Source organism: Oryctolagus cuniculus, chromosome 19 (assembly GCF_964237555.1).
Source record: "Oryctolagus cuniculus chromosome 19, mOryCun1.1, whole genome shotgun sequence".
Classification (NCBI taxonomy): Eukaryota; Metazoa; Chordata; class Mammalia; order Lagomorpha; family Leporidae; genus Oryctolagus; species Oryctolagus cuniculus.
In genome coordinates, this window is record NC_091450.1 from 39,477,226 (window position 1) to 39,497,615 (window position 20,390).

General features: G+C 66.6%; 2 protein-coding genes across 3 annotated transcripts in view; one reads left to right on the plus strand and one right to left on the minus strand.

The window, feature by feature from the left end:
- Positions 1 to 762: 762 nt before the first annotated feature.
- On the plus strand, positions 763 to 7,789 carry FSCN1 (fascin actin-bundling protein 1). The gene is made up of 5 exons (XM_051839043.2): positions 763 to 1,720; positions 5,804 to 5,960; positions 6,051 to 6,172; positions 6,288 to 6,455; positions 6,651 to 7,789. The coding sequence occupies exons 1-5, from the start codon at positions 889 to 891 to the stop codon at positions 6,851 to 6,853; spliced, it is 1,482 nt and encodes a 493-aa protein (XP_051695003.1). The 5' UTR covers positions 763 to 888; the 3' UTR covers positions 6,854 to 7,789.
- Positions 7,790 to 17,230: 9,441 nt separating this feature from the next.
- RNF216 (ring finger protein 216) overlaps positions 17,231 to 20,390 on the minus strand; it is a 138,655-nt gene continuing 135,495 nt past the window's right edge. For both annotated transcript variants that reach the window (XM_070064338.1, XM_051839048.2), the window contains 2 exons: positions 20,237 to 20,306; positions 17,231 to 19,677 (listed from right to left, as the gene is read on the minus strand). In XM_070064338.1, coding sequence (XP_069920439.1) covers positions 19,358 to 19,677; positions 20,237 to 20,306 — 390 coding nt within the window. In that variant the 3' untranslated portion in view covers positions 17,231 to 19,357. The remainder of the gene's footprint in view (positions 19,678 to 20,236; positions 20,307 to 20,390) is intronic.

Genomic DNA, 20,390 nt, shown 5'->3' on the forward strand with positions numbered 1-20,390 from the left:
CATGCTGGGAATGTCCCCACAAAAGTCCGTGCGGGGGGAGGGTGGAGAGGCGGGTCCTGCAGGATAGGGGCGCGGCCAGGGTCGCTGGGGTGGGGGCCGGCCGATTGGCCCCAGCACCGCAGATCTGGGCCCTGCCCGAGCCACCGCCCGCAGGCCCAGGCAGGCAACGCTGCTGGCTGACTCGCACCATCATCACCCACGCCCGTGCGGGGCCACCGGCGGCATCTGGTGGCCTTTGGGGAGGGGGGCCTCAGGGGACCACAGCCCCGGGCTGCAAGACCCCAGGGACACCCGGGACTGGGTGCGCTGGGCTCTGCAGGCCCAGGCCCAGCCCCCAGCCCCCAGCCCGCCCTCCGGCCCCAGCCAGCTGCTCCTCACCTGTGTGTCTCCAAGCTCCTAAAGGGCTCGGCCGCGAGGCCACCTCCTCCGGGCAGCCCGGGCCCCGCCTCCACGCAACGCCCATCCGCGCGGCGGTCCCAGCTGCTCAGCCTTCCCGCCCGCGGGGAGTGGGGCGGGGGTCGTCCGTGGTCCGGGGCGCGGGTCCCAGCTGGGGCGAGGGCCCCCGGGGCGGGGGCGGTAGCGGCAGCAGCGGCGGCGACGGCCCGGGGAGGCGCGCGGGGCCCGGTGCGGGGCGCCCAGCCCCGCCATCCACCCCCGCCCCCCCTGCACCGCGCCGCCGCGCCCCCTCCCCTGCCTCGGCGGGCGGGGCGGGGCCTGGCGGCGCTGACGTCACCCCGCCTATAAAGCGGCGGGGGCGCCGCGGGGCCGGCTTTGTGGAGCGCTCGCCGAGGGTGCGCGGGGCCGCGCCGCGGAAGACAAAGGAGCGGGGGGCGCCGCCGCCGCGGGGACCGCCAGCAGCTCCCGGGCCGCCGGGGCCTCGCCGCCGCCATGGCCGCCAACGGCACGGCCGAGGCGGTGCAGATCCAGTTCGGCCTCATCAACTGCGGCAACAAGTACCTGACGGCCGAGGCGTTCGGGTTCAAGGTGAACGCGTCGGCCAGCAGCCTGAAGAAGAAGCAGATCTGGACGCTGGAGCAGCCGCCCGACGAGGCGGGCAGCGCGGCCGTGTGCCTGCGCAGCCACCTGGGCCGCTACCTGGCGGCCGACAAGGACGGCAACGTGAGCTGCGAGCGCGAGGCGCCGGGCGCCGACTGCCGCTTCCTCATCGTGGCGCACGACGACGGCCGCTGGTCGCTGCAGTCCGAGGCGCACCGGCGCTACTTCGGCGGCACCGAGGACCGCCTGTCGTGCTTCGCGCAGAGCGTGTCGCCCGCCGAGAAGTGGAGCGTGCACATCGCCATGCACCCGCAGGTCAACATCTACAGCCTGACCCGCAAGCGCTACGCGCACCTGAGCGCGCGGCCGGCCGACGAGATCGCCGTGGACCGCGACGTGCCCTGGGGCGTCGACTCGCTCATCACGCTCGCCTTCCAGGACCAGCGCTACAGCGTGCAGACGGCCGACCACCGCTTCCTGCGCCACGACGGCCGCCTGGTGGCGCGCCCCGAGCCCGCCACCGGCTACACGCTGGAGTTCCGCTCGGGCCGGGTGGCCTTCCGCGACTGCGAGGGCCGCTACCTGGCGCCGTCGGGGCCCAGCGGCACGCTCAAGGCGGGCAAGGCCACCAAGGTGGGCAAGGACGAGCTCTTCGCGCTGGAGCAGAGCTGCGCGCAGGTGGTGCTGCAGGCGGCCAACGAGCGCAACGTGTCCACGCGCCAGGGTGAGTGGGCGCCGGGGGCGCCGAGCGCGGCCCGGCCTCGGGCCGCCCACTCCCGGCGGGGCCCCCGCGCGCGCGCTCCGCGGGCGGATGGGCGGGCCCGCGCCTGGGGAGGGGGCGCCCCTCGCCTCTCTCCTCCCCTCCCCCGGGCTGCGGGGCCTCTCCCCAGGGGCGGACCCTGGGTTGCGGGGTGGGGGAGGTTAGCGGGCCCTTTGATCCCCGCGGCGCCTCCTCCCGCGTCTGCCCCGTCGGCCTTTGTGCGCAGGGGGGCGGGTCGCCTCGCCTGGGCCCTCCCGCGCCCCCTTTGTCCTGCTCGGTCTCTGCAGATGGGGAAACCAGAAGCGGCGGGGCGCGGGCCGGGGAGGGGCTCGGCTTTTGCGGGGGCGCCCCGCCCGCCCACGCCGCCCCCCCTAGGCCCGGTGCCCGGTCAGGGGGCTCCCCAGGGGGTGGCCTCTCCCCGCTCCCGCCCGGGGACCGGCGGGGCGCGGATGGCGGCCCGCCAGGCACCCCGCCCTGCGCCCTGCCGCGCGCCTGCCGCCGGGTTCGCTCCTCTGCTCGGCACGAACCCGAGACCCCAGCCTGGCTCCCTTGGGAAGCCCCTACCCTCGCGTGAACCCATCCCCGAGGGCCCTCGCCGGGAACAATTGGCTGCAATGCGATACGGCCCCTCCGGGGCCTCCCGCAGGCCTGGCCATTTCCGACTGGCCCGGGCACGGGATGGAGCCCCCTCCTCTCCCTCCCTCTGCCCCTTCCTGCCGGGCGCTCTCCTCTCCTCTGCCAAGAGCCAGTTGACTGCGCACAGCCTGAGGCCTCGCCTCGCGGCAGGGGCCTGCGGGGGTCCTGTCTCTGGAGTCTGGCCGTTGGGCCCCTCCCCTCCCCTCCTCTCCGCTCCCGGGGAAGGAAGCCCTCCCCATGGCCACCCCCCTTCCACGGGGGGGGGGCAGAGGGAGTGGCCTTTTTGTGCCTGAGTTTGCTGTGTCAAGGCCCAGAGGAGGAAAGCCACTGGCCCCAGGTCACACAGCAAATAAGTAGGGTGCAGAGCTGGGCACACGTGACTCCAGAATGGACTCTTATCTGGACCCCTGCTGCCTCTCAGCCCCTTTCTCCTCTCCCACGGGTGGGACAGAATTCCCCACCCATTCCGCAGGCTGGGTGCTGAGACGGGTGGCAAATAAGTGCAGGGCTGGGGCGGCCACAAAAGGCTGGAGGGAGCCCAGGGGGCCCCCAGGTCCGATGGAGGGGGGGTCGGTCCCTGCTGGAGATGACCTGGAGGATGGACGCATGCATCGGGTGGGAGGACAACAGTCCCAGGCAGCAAGCGTAGCCTGTGCAAAGGCCCTGGGGCAGGTGGGTGCAGCACAAAGCCCAGTGTGGCTGGGAAGCTGGTGGCGTTGGGAGGTGGGAGTGGAGCAGCCCCCATCTGTGCTGGGGAGGCAGAGGCAGGAGCAGAGAGCCTGAGGGTGTTGGGGCGAGCCTGGGCAGGTGCCCCTCTCTGCCGACCTGGTGGTGACTCAGGGTGATGGGGCAGGAGGCAGGAAGTTGGAGGGACACGGTGGTGTGGCTCATCAGTTCCCAGAGGTGGAGGCGGGAAGGGGGGCTTCAGGGCAGAGGTGAGGGCCCCGCTGGCCTCAGGTCCTGGGTCCTGGGTCCTGGGTCCTGTGGCGGCCGCCCCCTCCCCCCGGGCTACCTGGGGTGGGTCATGGGCCAACCTGAGCCCGGAGCAGGGAGGCGAGGGGGTGTGTCCGCTGGGGCCATGTTGGACAGGGCTGCGTGGCAAGGGGCGGGGTCTGCTCGTACACATCTGGAAGCTGCAGCCCGGAGGGAGGGGGTCTGGAGCCCGGCCCGCGGAGGGGGGCGGGGGGGTGAGTCAGCCTTGCAGGCCTGCTGCGGCGAGTGGGGGGGGGCGGGGTGCTCCTGCAGCCTGCTTGCTGGCCTCAGTGTCCCCGTCCTTGTTTCCAGGAGGGGGCCCTGGCCAATGTGGGGCCTGGCTGGGCTGGGAGCAAAGCCTCGTCCCGCCCACATCTTCCCCGGGCGAGGGGTGGAGTCTCGGGAGCCAGCCCCTCCCCTGCTGCCCCCTCCAGCCTCCTGGCTCTGGGGGCGCCTTGCCTGGCTGGGGGCCTGGCTCTGGGGGTGCCCTGGGCTGGCCACTCCAGGGGCTGGTGGGCTGGTGAGGGGTCACAGGGGGCTTTGCAGAACGTGTAAGAGTTCTTCCTCTGGGCGGGGCCCTGCTGGTACAGGGGGGAAGGGGAGAGGGAGGTGGGCAGTTGGGTGGGAGAGGGTGGGGGAGGGGGACAGGAGGGCCAGGCCCCTCCCCTGAGTGCCACTAGGGGGCTGGGGGATTTGGGACCTGTTAAGAGCCCAGCGGTGGGGGCCCTCTGAGCCGAAGCTGGGGACAGGGATGCCCCCCTGGGGCCGGTGCGGGGTGGGGGGTTGGGGATTCCTGGCCCCCTGGGGCTCTGCGGGGAGGCGCCCTGCCGTGTTGCTGGGGAGGAACAGAAAAATCCCAGAGAAGACTGTTTCCAGGGAGACGCGGCTCCAGCCCAGACTCCTGGCCAGGGGGCCTCGGCCTGTCTGATGGGGGCGGGGACCCTTTGGACAGGCAGGGAAGCCCAGGCTGGACGTGAGAGGGACGCTGGTCTAGGCCTTCCCACCAAACCCGCTGGGCGGGCGCCCAGTGAGGTCCCAGCAGCCTGTGGGGGGGGAGGGGGTGCCGGAGTCCCTCCCCCATGGCTGCCAGGTGAGCAGGCAGAGCCCCCCCCCAAGGCCCACACTGTCCAGGACTGAGCCTCACTTGGAACTCAAGCCAGGTCTCCCACGTGGGTGGCAGGAACCCTATCCCGTGATCCCTCACGGCTGCCTCCCGGGTCTGCTTGAGCAGCGGGGGTGGGGGAGGTGGGAGCAGCCAGTGGCTGGGCCGGCCCCGCCCCCAGAGAGCCCCTGCCTGGGCTTGGCGCCTCTGTCCACCTCTGTCCTCGGCCGGCTTCCAGGCCCCTGGCGTCTGCCCTGCCCCTTGCCCCTCTCCTGCGGCTCAGAGCCCCCTCTGCCTGCCCTGCTGTCCCGGGGCCCCCAGGGGCTCTTCCTTCCCTCTGGCCAAGCCTTGGGTGGGTGGTGCCGCGCGGGCACCGGGCAGGGTGTGGCTGCTCTGCGGGGCTGCCGACTCAGCAGCGAGGGCTGGCTGGGGTGGGCGTGGCCATCCCTGCTCTGTGCCCCCTGGGTCTGAGGGTACCTCCCCTGCACCGCAGAGGTGAGGACCTTAGGGGTCGCAGCAGGGGCCCTGGGTGACCCTGTGTGCGAATCGGCGCTCGGGAGGACAGGGAGTCTGCCCCCTCCCCTGCTCTGCGCCCCCCGGGGCCCTTCCCAGCCCTCTTTATGGAGCGGGGGTGATGGTGTCAGGATCCGGGGAGCTGGAGAACTGAGGCTGGGTCTTCTGGGTGCAGGCTCCACCCCCGCCAGCCTCCTGCCACCCGCCGCTGGGGTGGGCTGGGGGACGGGGCACACGGGGGCTCGCCCTGCTCAGGGCGTCTGGGGGAGGCAGTCAGTTCTGTTGGGACCAAAGGCCCAGCTCCAGGTGCGAGCGGAGTGGAGGCGGCTGGGATGTGCCGCCCAGAATAGCTCCTGCGGGGGCGGGACGCTCCCGCCCGGCACCCGCCAGCGTGCAGGGGTGGCCTGGGATCACGCAGGGGCATGGCGACGGCCCAGGGTCACAGCTCTGCCCACGGGGCCGCGGTGGGTGGGCGGGCGGGCTGGGAGGGTGCACCCCGCTGTGGGGGGTGGGGGTGCCTCCTCTTGGTGCTGCTAAGTGCTGGAAGAACTTGGGGCATCCGCAGAGGCGGGGAGATGAGCGCATCCGCCCGCCGCCCGCGCCTGTCGGCACTTTTGGTGGTATTTCGGGCAAATCCGTGCCATCCTGCCGCGTCTCCACGCGCCACACTGCGGCTCTTCCTGTCCCCCGCCCGGCACGGGGGCGGCCGCTTTCAGGGCAGGGAGAGTGAGGCGGGCGCGGGCGCGGGCGCGCCCCGGTTTCTGCCGGCCTCCCTGCGCCCCGTGGCCATCGGGAACGGGGACACAGGCCCCCACTGTCCACAGGTATGGACCTGTCGGCCAATCAGGACGAAGAGACGGACCAGGAGACCTTCCAGCTGGAGATCGACAGGGACTCCAAGAAGTGCGCCTTCCGCACCCACACGGGCAAGTACTGGACGCTGACGGCCACCGGGGGTGTGCAGTCCACCGCGTCCACCAAGTGAGTGCCCCCGCCCAGCGCCCCGCACCCCGCGCCCCCCACCCGGGGACGCCCCCCCAGCCCTCTCCTGCTGTCCCTCCCCTCGCCCAGGAATGCCAGCTGCTACTTTGACATCGAGTGGCGGGACCGTCGCATCACGCTGCGGGCGTCCAACGGCAAGTTCGTGACGGCCAAGAAGAACGGGCAGCTGGCCGCCTCGGTGGAGACCGCAGGTAGCCGCCCTGAACCAGGGCTGACCGCCGGGGCGGGGGCGGGGGTGCGGTGCAGCGTGCTGGCCCCGCGCCCACCCCTCCCCGGGGCTCACCGTGCTGCCCGCTCCCGGCACAGGGGACCCGGAGCTGTTCCTCATGAAACTGATCAACCGGCCCATCATCGTGTTCCGCGGCGAGCACGGCTTCATCGGCTGCCGCAAGGTCACGGGCACCCTGGACGCCAACCGCTCCAACTACGACGTCTTCCAGCTCGAGTTCAACGACGGTGCCTACAACATCAAAGGCAGGTGTTCCCTCCTCCCCCCGCCCCGGGAGCAGCCCCTTCCTCTCCTCTCTGCTGAGAGGGGGTCCTTACCTACCGCGCCCCCCAAAACAGGGGCGCAGGTGCCCGGCAGGGAAAGGGCACGGCTTGGTTAGGGACCCGAATGGGGGCTGGCGGAGGGGAGGAGGCCGGGCCTGACGGGGTCTCCCCTCCCAGACTCCACGGGCAAGTACTGGACGGTGGGCAGCGACTCGTCGGTGACCAGCAGCAGCGACACGCCCGTGGATTTCTTCTTCGAGTTCTGTGACTACAACAAGGTGGCCATCAAGGTGGGCGGCCGCTACCTGAAGGGGGACCACGCGGGGGTCCTCAAGGCCTGCGCCGACTCCGTGGACCCCGCATCGCTCTGGGAGTACTAGGGCCCCGCCCCCGCCCCGCCCCGCCCCGCCCCTGCCCCAGGTTGAGGAGCCCCTTGCCTTTGAACTGGAACCCCCAGAGAAAACAAAACGGTGCCCCCTCCCCTCCCCTGCTGCCCGCTGTGGACCCCGCCCCGTAATCCCTCCAGCCCATGGCCTGTTCTTGGAAGGGTCTCGGGTCCCTGCGCCCCCTTCTATGCCACGGGCGGGGCTGGCACCTCTTTCCTCTGACCTCAGACGACTCTGAGCCTTATCTGTGGAGGTGGCCCAGGAGAAGCGGGGTGGAAAACTGGAATGGGGGGCTCTGCCCACCCCGGCGCCCCCTCTGCCCCGCCCCCGCCCCGCCTCGCCCTGCGTGCCAGGAGGGGGAGCCCTTGGGGGCAGGGCGAGGCCTGTATCCGCCCCCCTCCGCCGGCAGAGGCTCAGCCTGGCTCCCCGAGGTGCCGCGGATGGTGTGGGGGACCCCTGCTCCTGTCTCTCTCCTCTCACCCTGGCCTGACTGGAAGCAGAAATTGACCAAATCAGTATTTTTTTTTCTTTTCTTTTTAACGCTCTGTGATTGTTGGAGGCACCCTGGGCAAAGCCAGCTGTAGCCGTGAGTGGCCAGCGAGGGGTCCCGGGCGGCTGCCTCCGCCTCCACGCTGTCCCCTCTGACTCCCGCCCTCCCGCCCAGCCCCAGCCCTGCTGGGATTGGTGCTCCACGAGTCTGACTGGACCCCGGGGGTCTCCCGGGTGGGGTGAAGCCAGGGGCGCCCTCAGCTGGGAGTCCTGGGCCCAGGTGCAGGGACCCCAGGCTCCCAGCCCCTCCCCCACGCCCTCCATCTCCCTCTGGGTGTCTTGGTCTTTTATTTTTTGTAAGTGTCATTTGTATAACTCCAAATGCCCATGATAGTTAGCATCAAACTGGAAAGAGCAAAATAAAACGCCGCGGAGTCTGCAGCCCGCGTGTGTCTGTGGCGGGGGGGAGGGAGGCCAAGCGACGGGGGTGCCCCTGTGTGTGTGTGTGTGGTGGTCCCTGGCACCTCTGGTGGGTGGTCTTTCAACTGCAACCAGGACAGCGCCGGGTGCGCCCAGAGCCCCTGTGGTGCCCCCATGGCACAGCCATGCAGGGTGGGGCTGGGGGCGTGTCCTGCACCATCCGTGTTCAGCTGGTGCAGGTGACCCAACGACTCCGCAAACTGCGAACTTCGCCCTCGCTGGGCAGGGGCTCCTGGACTGGGAGTCTGGAGGTGGGGCCGCCCTTCCCATACTTGGGGGTGTTACTGAAGCCCCCCACTGCTCTGTCATGCGCACACACAAGCACCAGGCTGGGGCGGGGGCTGCTCAGGCTGCCAGAGAAGCCCGGGGGCTGGGCTCAGCCCGTAGGGAGCTCTGGACTCCCCAGAGGCTGCAGGCGGCGGGGCAGGGACTCTGGGGCCCTGGGCGGGGCCCTTTTGTGCGGGGAAACTGAGGCGAAGCCCCGCAAGGTGCAGCCTGGAGGGCTGGGCCAGGGTACCCAGGTGTCCCCTACAGGGGACACAGGTCAGAGCTCCAACGAGGGCGGCCGGAGGAGCTGATTGGCTGCTGATGACGAAACAGCGAGGCCCGCGCTGTGATTGGTGGTCCCTGGGGGCGGGAGTCTCGAGATTGACACAAGCAGATGGAGGCCACAAAGGGAGGCTGGGCCCCCAGCGGGGTCCCAGCGGCCACCCCGCCCCTGCCCCATTATCGTCCGGCCGGAAGCCAGGCACAGATGGACGCTTGGCGCCGGCGGTCAGCCTGGGGGAGGGGCAGCCCCGCCCCGCCCACAGGGCCCACGCCGGCTGGGGAGACCCCGGGGGCCTGGTCCTCGGAGCCCCGCGGACTGAGTTCGGTTCCTTCTGCAAACACCTCCCGCCCCGCGTGGCTCACTTGGGGGCGGGAGGAAGCGGCCGAGCTCGGCCTCCATGAGGTCCGGTCGGGGGGGGGGGGGGGGCAGGAGGGCGGCTCTGGTCTGGCCTCCTGTCGGGACGAGTCCGGACTCCCGGGGGCGCACTTCCGGCGGGATTCCCCACTGAGGAAGGTGTGAACTTGCACCCGGAGACCGTGCGCACGCGTGGGCACACACAGTCACAGGCCTCACGGCCCTCAGGAATCACCAGCCTCAGCCGCAGCGCCCACGGTCTGCACAGGGTGGGCTGGGAGGGTCGGCAACACATCCCTGTACCCCCGGGTCCACCAGCTCTGAGGGGGGGTCTCACTAGGTGGGGGTGGCAAAAGTCCCACCTCCCATTGCTCAGGCAGGATAGCTGAGGCCCGAGGGGCCTAGTGAGCGCAAGCAAGTGTGGCCAGGGCTCCAAGTGACTCAGTAGCTTAACTGGGATCCTCAGAGAAAGGGGGGGGGGCTTCCGTCCACTGGCTCACTCCCCAAGTGCCCACAGCCAGGGCTGTGCCAGGCTGCACCAGAGGCTGGAGCCAGGAGCCAGGAGCTCCGTCCACTGGGCGGCAGGGCCCCGTGCCTGAGCCCTGAAGGCGCAGGTTAGCAGGAAGCCGGCCTCGGGACTCAAAACCAAGCATACTGACACGGTGCGGGCGTGCAGCCGGATCCTAACCGCTCACCCCAGCAAGCCTCCTGGGTCCTTCCCTGGCCAGGGACACCGGGGCCCGGAAGTCCCTGAAGCTGGGGACGGCCACAGCAAGCAGGGCCTCTCGGCGCCTGTGTGCTGCGACCCTCCCACACCTGGCCCTCGGGGTGCCCCCCTGGGCCGGGGCCCAGGACTCTGGGGAGGGGCAAGCCTCACAGCGACACCCCTGCCCCCTCCCCATCCCTCCCAGCTGGGGCCCACGTCCTGCGCCCCTCTCCGGGTGGGGCCGGGGCAGGCCTGACTCCTAATGCCGTTCCGGGAGGCGTCCTGGCACTCTCGGGCCTCGGTGTGTCCATTTGAACAATGGGCAGCTGCATGGGGGAGGGGCTCTGAGACCCTGGAGGAGCCGATGGGGCCTCGGAGCCGGGAGGCGCCTGCCTGAAACCCAAGCTCCTGAGCGGGGGCCCCCCAGCTGCCCCTACAGCAAGTGTGCAACAAGCAGACAAGGGGCCACCGAGGGACGGTCCCCTCCCTGACCCAGGAGGGGAGGGGTGGAGGGAGGAGGGGAACCAGCCTGTGGGGACCCCTGCTGCGCTCCGCGAGGGGACCAATCCAGTTCTAGGGAATCAGTGTCCTAAACAAATAAGGTTGAAAAGCAAAGGGCACCTGTCCGGAACTTTAGCCCTAGAGGACTCGGCGGGTGCCGGCGGGCGCCGTGAGAGTCTGAGCTTCCAGGAGCTTGCGGTTTATCTCATTGGAAAGGCAGGCGGGGGGCGGGGGGGGGGGGGCGGGGGCGTGGCGCAGCAGGTGCCGCTGCGCCTGGGACACCCACATCCCACATCAGAGCTATGGCTCTTCTTCCCAACCAGCTCCCTGCCGCCTCTGGGAGAGCAGCGAGGACGGCCCAAGCGCTTAGTAGGGCCCCCGCCACCCACTGGGGAGACCCGGATGGAGCTCCTGGCTCCTCCTGGCTTTCGCCTGGCCCAGCCCCGGGCTGCTGTGGGCATTTAGGGAGTGAACCAGTGGATGGAAGAGCTCCCTCTGTCTCTTCCTCTCTCTCTGTCACTCTGCCTTTCAAATGAAGGAATGACTCAACCTTTAAAAACCCACAAAATACGACGTGTGCACAAGCACAGCGGACCGCGTGGGACCGGGCTCTCCTGGAAACAGACGCGCTTCCAAGGCCAAGCGGTTTTTCTCAGCAGGGTGGGGGACGCACAGGTGGGGGAGGGGAACCCGAGACAGGGACGAGGAGGAAGCCAGTGGAGTCCCCTCCAGCGAGGCCCTGGGGCGTTCACCCAGCTGCCCTGGCCCCCGCCCCTGGCCCCCGGGGACAGGCAACCACTCTACAATGGCACCACTCGAGGCAACACCTTCTAAAGACTGTTTCATTTCTTTCTTTCTTTCTTTCTCTTTCTTTCTTTCTTTCTTTCTTTCTTTCTTTCTTTCTTTCTTTCTTTCTTTCTTTCTTTCTTTCTTTCTTTCTTTCTTTCTTTCTTTCTTCTTTCTTTTTTTTTTTTTTTTTGACAGGCAGAGTGGACAGAGAGAGAGAGAGAGAGAGAAAGGTCTTCCTTTTGCCATTGGTTCACCCTCCAATGGCTGCCGCGGCCGGCGCACCGCGCTGATCCGATGGCAGGAGCCAGGTGCTTCTCCTGGTCTCCCATGGGGTGCAGGGCCCAAGCACTTGGGCCATCCTCCACTGCACTCCCTGGCCACAGCAGAGAGCTGGCCTGGAAGAGGGGCAACCGGGACAGAATCCGGCGCCCCGACCGGGACTAGAACCCGGTGTGCCGGTGCCGCAGGTGGAGGATTAGCCTAGTGAGCCGCGGCGCCGGCCTTCTTTACTTTTCATCTACTTGCAAGGCTGAGTGTTAGAGAGAGACAGAGACAGAGACAGAGACAGAGACAGAGAGAGGGCTTCCACCGACCAGTTCACCTCCCAAACGTTCGTAGCAGCCAGGGCTGGGCCAGGCTGAAGCCAGGAACCAGGACTTCCATCCGGGTCTCCCATGTGGGTGGCAGGGGCCTGAGTACTCGAACCATTCCCAGCTGCAACCTCCCGAGGTGTGCATTCGCAGGAAGCTGGATTGGAAGTGGAGCAGCGGGGACTCAAACTCTGTCCTGGAAGCGGGTGTTCCAAGCAGGTGGCCCTCCCCTCTGGGTACCTCTTACAGGTGGGACCGTGCGTGTCTGTCTTGTGGGACCGCCTTCTTTCACTCCGCAGGCGGATTTGACTTGCGGCTTGTGCCACAGTGACATGTGTGGCACTATGGCTTAGGACTGGCGAGGTGGGTACCGGTACTGTCATGCACCTGCCCGGGTGTGTGTGTCTCTGAGCCGGGACTAGCCGTGACCTTGAGCTCATCTGGGATGTGGAGCCATGCAGTGACCGTCACAGGCTGTGGCGTGGCCCACGGATCATGTCCCCCATCTCGGGGTCACGGACGGCGCCTGTGAAGACGCCCAGTGTCTGGGCTCCAGTCTGGGGCCATGGCAGCTCTGGGGAGGCATCAAGCAGTAGTAGACACAGGTCGGCTGCCACCCACCCTGGGAGCAGCGCCAAATTGGGGGGGCACCCTCCCCTGTGGAGCTGCAGCGCCCAGGGAACAGGGTGCGGTCAGGAGAGGTAGGTGGGGCCGCTCCTAGAGCCCCCAGCCTTCTAGATTCTCTGGGCACCTGCAGGTGGGGGAGAAGGGCACAGGGTCTTGAACAAACCCCAAGAGGGATATGATATTAGCAAGGGCTGGGCATTATGGCAGGCGCTGGAGTCAGACGGGGTTCGGACCGTGTTTGCATCCCCTGTGGGCTCCGGGGCTGCTACCGCTAGCACGGTAGGGAAAAAGACATATTAACCAGGAGCCGGGAGCTGGTGATGCCATCGTAGGGGCTGGCGGCTGCGAAGGGCGCAGCGGGGACGACTCGTCTCTGCTGCGCCGTGTCTGGGCCTCGGCTATTCGGATTTCCAGGCAGGGGACTGGAACCACCTGAGGTTGGTGCTGGGACCTCGGGGGGCTGTGGCCGGGGCACTCATGGCTGGCTTTCCCCTGTCGTCTCTGCGTGTGGGCGAGCTGGGCTTTCTCCCGGCATGGCGGCCAGGCGCCAAGAATGAGGGATGCCAAGAGAGGCAGGGGCGCGGGCCCGGAAGTCACGCGGCGTCACCCTGCTGTTCCCTGCCGGTGGGTGGGGCTGATGGAAAGCTCTGCCTGGGTTCTTCCCAGGTGCATTAGCAGGGCGCTGGGCCGGAAGCGGGGGACTTGAACCAGTGCCCACACGGGATCCTGGTGCCGCAGAGGCCAGCTTAGCAGGCTCTGCCACGTCGCCGGCTCCTTCTCCCCTCCCTCAGCTAAAGCTCAGTGTTTGTGGTCTGTGCCGTGGCGCGCAGGAAGGTGCCCGCGCTCCTCTAGGCTTCTCCATCCACGCTTCCTGAAGGGCACTCTTAGCCAGCTCCTGCCTCCCGGCCTCTGCTCACTTTCTCTTTGTTTTTTTTTTTTTTTTTTTTTTTTTTTATTTTATTTTTATTTTTATTTTTATTTTTTTATTTTTTATTTTTTTGACAGGCAGAGTGGACAGTGAGAGAGAGAGACAGAGAGAAAGGTCTTCCTTCGCCGTTGGTTCACCCTCCAATGGCCGCTGCGGCCGGCGCGCTGCGGCCGGCGCACCGCGCTGATCCGATGGCAGGAGCCAGGAGCCAGGTGCTTTTCCTGGTCTCCCATGGGGTGCAGGGCCCAAGCACCTGGGCCATCCTCCACTGCACTCCCTGGCCACAGCAGAGGGCTGGCCTGGAAGAGGGGCAACCGGGACAGAATCCGGCGCCCCGTCCGGGACTAGAACCCGGTGTGCCGGCGCCGCTAGGCGGAGGATTAGCCTAGTGAGCCGCGGCGCCGGCCTCACTTTCTCTTTGAACCTCTTGGGGGGCACGAGGGGGTGCCGCCTGCCTGCCTCCGCCTCTGACCCCAGGGGCCTGGGGGAAATGGCTCCCTGCTGCTTCCTGGTCCCTGGCAGCCACGGCCCACCACGGCCCTGGCTCTGCTGCCCCATGGAAGGTACCACGGAAACCCTCACAGCTGCGGCCTGGCACCAGCTTGTGACACCACGGGCGTCAGACAGGCCAAGTGCCCCAGGGGGGCTCCAGCCGGCCCAGCTACCCCCACGGGGGCCCCCACGCCCTGCACATAAGTGGAGCACTCAGCTATGTGCATGCTCTGAGCCCCACGCTGGGCCCCAGAAAGACGCCACTCAGCGTGGCTGCCGGCAACGTGCATTTTAAATCTCATCTTTGGAATGACACTGGGTCCTGGCAGAGGCCTCCGGTGGGGAGGGGCGGCTCGGTCGGTACAGTGGAAGGAGCGTAGGGCAGAAAGCACTTCGGAGTGGAGGCGGTGAAGCCGGGACTGCAGTTGGGGGCAGAGACCACTGGTCAGTGGGGCCCAAAGGCCTGGGCATGGCAGTGGCGATGGCAGGGAGTGTGAGGTACCGAGGCAGAGTGTATGGCCAGGAAGGCCCCGCTGGTGGGGCAGGGGGCAGGCCCCACCGGGCCCCACGCCGCGTTCCAGACACACAGGTGCAGAGCAGCTGGGGAGGGGGAGGGAAGGCAGCAGCAGCAGCATCGAGGGGACCAGAGTGTGCTGGGACCCACCCCACCCCCTATACCCAGGCCTGTTGCAAAGTAAAACCACACAGGCACCTCGCGGCTGACCACGAGCTCCCGCTGCGCGAGAGGCTCCGGGGTGCCGCCATCAGCGAGGACAGCTTGTGGACGGGGCCCTGGTGGCCACAGCCAGCCACAGGCAGGGGAAAGACAAGCCAGCACACACAGCCCGCCCTGAAGGCCCCGTCCTCCCCTCCCCCGCCCTGCACAGCCACAGCCGGCGCCACCTGGGCCTGTGTGTGCTGCTGGCGCCGCCTCGCCTGTCCCTCGGCATCACGGCGGCTTTATCTTCCCAGCAGCTCCAGGCTGTCAGGGGCAGGAACTGGCCTCAGCTCCAAGGAAGGGCCAGCAGGGCCTGAGCTGCAGCCTGGTGGCTGCCCACAACCCCCAACACCCCCGGGCCCCTCCCTGTCACCTTCCCCTCTGCCTCGCGCTGTCTGGGCGGCCTTGGGGCTCTGTGTGCCCCCAAAGCGTGCCCGGTGCTCCCGAGCCTGCACGTTCAGCCCAGACCTGGGCGGGGCTCCTGGCACCTCCTCCAGAGGATTCGCCCCGTTGCCTTGTGATGAGCAGCAGTGCCCCCTGGGAAGGCCCGGGCGCATGGGCACTCCGCTGCCCCAGCTCAGCGCCGTCCCCGGGCCCTGACCTCTTTTCTGCGTCTGAAACGCTGATCGTCCCAGATAACGCCCAGCACGCCTCGTGTCCCCAGCACCGGCTGCTCAGCAAGAATAAACCGTGAAGCGAACGTGAAGCAGCCACTGAGGGCCGGCACTGGGGTGCCACAGGTACACGCCCCGGCTGCTCCACTTCCGGTACTGCGCCCAGCTAACGCGCCTGCGAAGGCAGAAGACGGCCCAAGTGCTTGGGCCCCTGCCACCCTCTTGGGGCCCCAGATGGAGTTCCTGGCTCCTGGCTGCAGCCTGCCCCAGACTGGGGCAGCGACCCAGCAGGGGTTAAACATCTTCCCTTTCTGTCTCTCTCTCTCCCCCTCTTTCAAATACATCTGTGAAAAATACTTCCAAAGCCCAGCCCCATCAAGGAACTGTCCTTTGCCTCCCGGACGCCAACATGCTGCTGGCCACTAGGCGCCCAGGGCGAGGGGGTGCGTCCTCACCGAGTGGCGGGCATCTGTGGATGTGTGCAGGTGTTACTGGAGTAGCAAAGGGTTCTTGTCTTTGCGCAAGAAAGACAAGGCGTGAGACAGAGCAGAGGAGAGCAACACAGCAGGGTTTACTAGGGCAGGGGCATCCGTAAGTAAGAACGGTGGGCACCTGTCCAGACAGGACCTGGGAGTGTGCAGTGCACATTTAGGCCGGGGCCTTTAAGGGGATGGGTCTTGCCTTCCCTCCCCCTCTCCTCCTCCTGAACAAAGGACTTGTTGGATGTAAATATGAAAAATTTCTGAGTTTTCCGCCTGAAGTTACCAGACAGGGGAAGCCTGGCTGGCGTCGTCCCTCCTTAGAGGAAGGAGGGTCATCGGGTAGAAGGGGCAGGAGTCCCAGGAAGGTCATCAGGATGCAGGCAGGGTGTTAGAGGTGCGGGAACTGGGCTGCAGCTGGAAGGTTATGGGGATGACTTGGAGGTGCGGATGCTGGACCTGGATGTCAGCTCCGCAGGCCTCTGTCACACACACACACACACACACACAAGCCCCCTTTTCTCCCTCCCATCCCCCGGAACCCCAAGTATCTCTCCCAGAACCTCTATCTCAAGTTGCGGCTGCGTTGTGGCAGAGCGGGTAAAGCCGACACTTTTCCATGGAAAGCATCCCATAAGGGCACCAGTTTGAGACCCGGCTGCTCCACTTGCGACCCAGCTCCCTGCTGGCGTGCCTGGGAAAGCAGTGGAAGAGGACCCAAGTGCTTGGGCCCCTGCACCCACACGGGAGAGCCGGTAGAAGCTCCTGGCTCCTCACTTCAGCCCTGTCCAGCCCCAGCCATTGCAGCCATCTGGAGAGTGAACCAGCGGATGAAGATCTGCCTCTGCTTCCCTGACTCTGCCCTTCACAATGGAGCAGGGGACTAAGTGACCGGCAGGCCCATGGCCCAGGCTGGGCGTCCCCCTGGCTGCAGAGGGGCTCCCTTCCTGCACTCGTGCCTCCTGAACGCCCAGGCACCAGTCCCGCGGGCAGCCTCCGCTGTGGTGCGCTGTGGTGGCAGGAGGCCCTGCACACCCACCAGCGGGTGGGGATCAACAGGTGCCACAGGTTCCCCAGGGCAGTTACTCGCGGGAGAGCGGGAGGACAGCCTTCGCTTAGCGAAACCACAGGGTACACACGGCACAGGAAGAGGATGGATGGGTGGGCAGCAACTCGCCGACCGGTCTGGAGTGTGAGCGTGGGTCACTTTCATGCCCCGAAACTTTGTCATGTCTCTTTCCGGACACATTAACAAAAGGGAAGGTGTGCACGTGGCACCGTGGGCTAAGCCACTGGTTTGAGACGTCCATACCCCACACCTGAGTGCTGGGGACTGGGCTCTGCTTACATGTCTGGGAGGCAGCAGACGGCCAAAGTACTTGGCTTCCTGACGCCCACAAGGGAGACCTGGATGGCGCTCCCAGATCCTGGCTTCAGCCTGGCCCAGCCTCAGCTGCTGTGGGCATCTTGGGAATAAACCACTGGGTGGGAAAATCACAAGTAAAAATGAGTAAATAGTTTTTAAACGGGCACACGGATCAGCAGTTATAAACAACAGGACAGGATGATCCACGGTTCACGAAGGAGCCGTGAGCCACCTGTACTTGGAGTCAGCTCAGCACTGCCTCCAAGGCCGCAGGGCCAAAGCCTGCCTGCCTGGCACAAGGCAGGTGCTGAGGGGCGTGCTGCCAGCAAGGGGCAGCTCAGTCCCCGCGGCTGCAGCCCCTCCAGCCGGGCAGGCGAGGACCCCGGCTGCGGCTCCACAGTGAAGGCACCTCCTGCTCTGGGGACCTCCGCCCCTCCCGGGCCCGGCGGACGCCATGTTCACTGCTCTCCAGGGCCAGGCTGGCTCTGTGTGGCGAAGGCCACTGGACAAGGGGCTGACGGAGCGTCCAGGGAGGGGCTCCATGTCACGGGGGTCTGTGCCCGCTCTGGGGCTGCCGGCCGGGATCCGCGACGCCTGCTTCCTCGCTGCGGGGAGGGCTGCTAGTGAGCTCCAGTCTCTCCTGGGACTCTGCCAGCAAAGGGCTGCTTGAGAAACAGACCAGAGCAAGAAGAGCACACAGACATTTATTTACAAAAAGTGCAAGTTACATATGATACAGGCTTCTTACACAGCAGTTGCAACAGAACTATTTTATTTTTGCTACCTGAAGGTAGAGGAAAACAATGGAATGAACTAGTCATTTTAATACAAAGTGACAGATCATGCACACTTTTGTTTCCTGTTTTTCAATCATTTGCTAAGTGCAAATACTAGGTTCCTCTCTCCAGTTTTAAGGCAAGTAAAACAGGACTGCCCTGCTGGCCAGAGGCTGAGTTCCCCTCTCCCCGGGGCCCTGCCTCTGGAGGCTGAGGTGGTCATGCAGGGCCTTGCTGGACTCAGGAGACGGCCAGGAAGCAGGTGCCCTGGGGGACAAGGCCAAAGCTCCCTCCCCACAGCTGGGTGCGGCTGGAGACAGCTAGGACACACGCTCAGCAGTCCATGGGCCATCTCCAGTGCACCCTCGGCAGGGCTGGGGCCAGCACCTGCCTCTGCAGCAGCCTGTTCCCTGTCCTACCTCGGGCCCTCGATGGAGCCAAGGGGCCGGGACGCAGGCTGGAGCTGGAGCCGAGCTCCTGGGCGAATGGGTTCGGCTCTAGAGGGCTGTGAGGGAAGGACCCGGGGCAGCTTCCCGTTCGTGGGCCTCCTCTTGCCCTCTGCTCTCGGAGGTCCTCCCTGGAGAGGCGCGGGAACACGTGTTGAAGGTAGAGAACCCTGTCACTGCCACACGGAGCCCGCCTTTCCAAGGCACTGGCATTCAGGCTAGGAGCACAGTTCAGGCGGCCCAGAGGGCGGGCTCCCGGGCAGCGGACACAGCGGCCCCGTGCCCAGATGACCACCTGTCGGCAAAGCCTTCATCCTGAGAAAGGCAGAAAGAGCGGGCGTCTGCAGGACTTCTCCGCTCCCGTCTCTGAGGAGTCACCGGCACCAGGGGCGGTGCCGGCCAGGGGACCAGGAGAGCAGACCCAGGTCAAGGTGACGTGTGCTGCCGGGAGGGGCCCCTCACTCAGCAGATGGCCAGGGCAAGGGCTCAAGATGGACTGGACAGGATGGGATGTGGCGGCGGGTTGCACTGGGGACTGCACGCAGGCCGAGGCCTGGCCCTTCTACCTGAGGCTGTGCGGAGGGAGGGCGAGAGCTTGCTGGCAGCACCCGCAGCTCCAGGGGAGCCTACTGCTGCCCAGGACACCTCAGGGGACATCCCTGGGCGGTGACGTCTCCCGGCAGGCCACCAGCCCAGCTCCCTCAAGAGGATCTTCTATCTGCCCACAGTTTCAGGACCGCCCTGCCCTTAGGAGCGCCTGGCATGGGGTCACTGATTCTCAGTTTGACTCTGCAGGGCGCAAAAGACAAAGGGGAGTAGGCCAGGAAAACCCCCACAAAGTGGGCACCAGGTGACCACGGAAGATGGGACGTGGTTCTTTGTTGCCGGCTGATGTGAGAGGGTCAGGAGGAAGAGGGACTCCCTGCACGGTCATGGGATGGACGTGGGCGCGCTTTGCCCCTGTGGAGTTGCAGCAGTGCCCGACGGGCCGCAGTCAACAGCTCCCCACCCCCGCACTGCCGCCTCAGCCTGTGGCCCAGCCGAGCACCTCCAGCAGCGGCGGGGCTACTGCAGCACGGGACTTGGGGCCAGGGCCGGGGCCAGGGCTGCGGGGCAGTCCCAATCCCTTGGTTCTCTCCACCTCTACCAGCTGTTGGCTCCCCTGACCACGGACCCGACTGTGCTGTGGGAACCAAGGCCTGCGTGGTGTCGACTCTGAACGGCTTTTCCTATCGTGTGCTGGGGCAGGGAACAGAGGCCAGTTCTTTCCTTACCTCTTCCTGCAGGGACTTGAGTGATGCGGCAGAGACAGGCCTACCTCGCGGCCAGGGCCACAGACAGCAGAACTCATCTCTCTGGCCTACTGACAGCCAGACCAGTCCTGTTATAGGCACCCAGAGGGCACCGGCCCGCAGTGCCGCTCAATGGGTAGGGGCCCTTCCCAAGAAAGGAGCGAGAAGAAAACCATCTCACCCTCTCAGGAGCCGAACCTGTCACCCTACTGAAGGCATGAGCAGAACCATGAGCCCTTACGGGAGCGTTCCATCCTACACCCCCGCCACTACACCCAGCAGTGGCTGTGAGCGCTGGGGGTCAGAAGCGATGCCGCAGCTGAGGGCCAAAGTGCATGGGCAGGTTGTGCTCCATGGGCACGTGTATATGGCCGAAGTCGTAGTTGACCCGCATGTTGGGCAGAGGGGCCACGTAGGGCGCTGGGATGGGGCCCATGTTGAGTGGAAAGTTGTTGAACATGGGCCGGACGGGCGGGAGAGCGAAGTGCGGGTGCACGAAGGCATAGGGCGGCATCTGTGGCTGGTGCAGGTTCTGCGGGACGGGCCTGGGCAGGGCCTCGACCCTCTGCACCTTCTCAGGGGGCTTCTCCAATGGGGGTCCGATGCGTTTGAATGTGTTCTCTGAAAAGGAGACAGGGTTTGGTTGAGAGAAAGGGGGTGGACCGACGGTGCAGGAATCTGGCCTGGGACCAGGGCTCTAAACGGACCTTGGCCCCAGCCAGGGCGAGCCTGGAGCGGGAGGTTAAGGGGCTGACCTCTGACCTTTTGCATGCTGACTGTGTCGAGAGCTGTGGCTCCCCAGTAAAGCCCGAGATGTGAAGACACCCACCCCGGGGGTCAGCATCAGAAACGGGGACAGGAGGGCCTCGGGGAGGCCTCTGCTCAGAGCCAGCAGGCCACGCCCACACTCCCTGCATCCTCCCTCAGAGGGCTCAGGGCGGCTCCTGTCTCCTGGGTCAGGCCTGGTTTCTATTTGTTTTCTGAGCTTGTGTGCAACCCTCGGGCCTTCCTCACTGCCCAGAAGATGCCTGCACTGTAGCCAAGACTCCTCGGCACACGCCACAGCCTGAGCATCGGCCCTGTGGGTGGAAGTGTGAGGGGTGCGCCCTGGGCTGGGGCACTGCCAGGACACCCACGTGGCCCCTCGACCCTGTGAGCCCAGACAGGGCAGTGCACTTGCCTCCACTCTTCCTCCTCTGCTCCTCCTCAGCCTCCTTCTGGATTTCCTCAATTAGCTTCTCGTCATCCTCCTAGAAAAAAGCAACAGGGAGCATGAGGCTGGCGGAGGCGAGGCCAGCAGGAGCCTGGGCAGAGCCACGCTCCCATGAAGACGC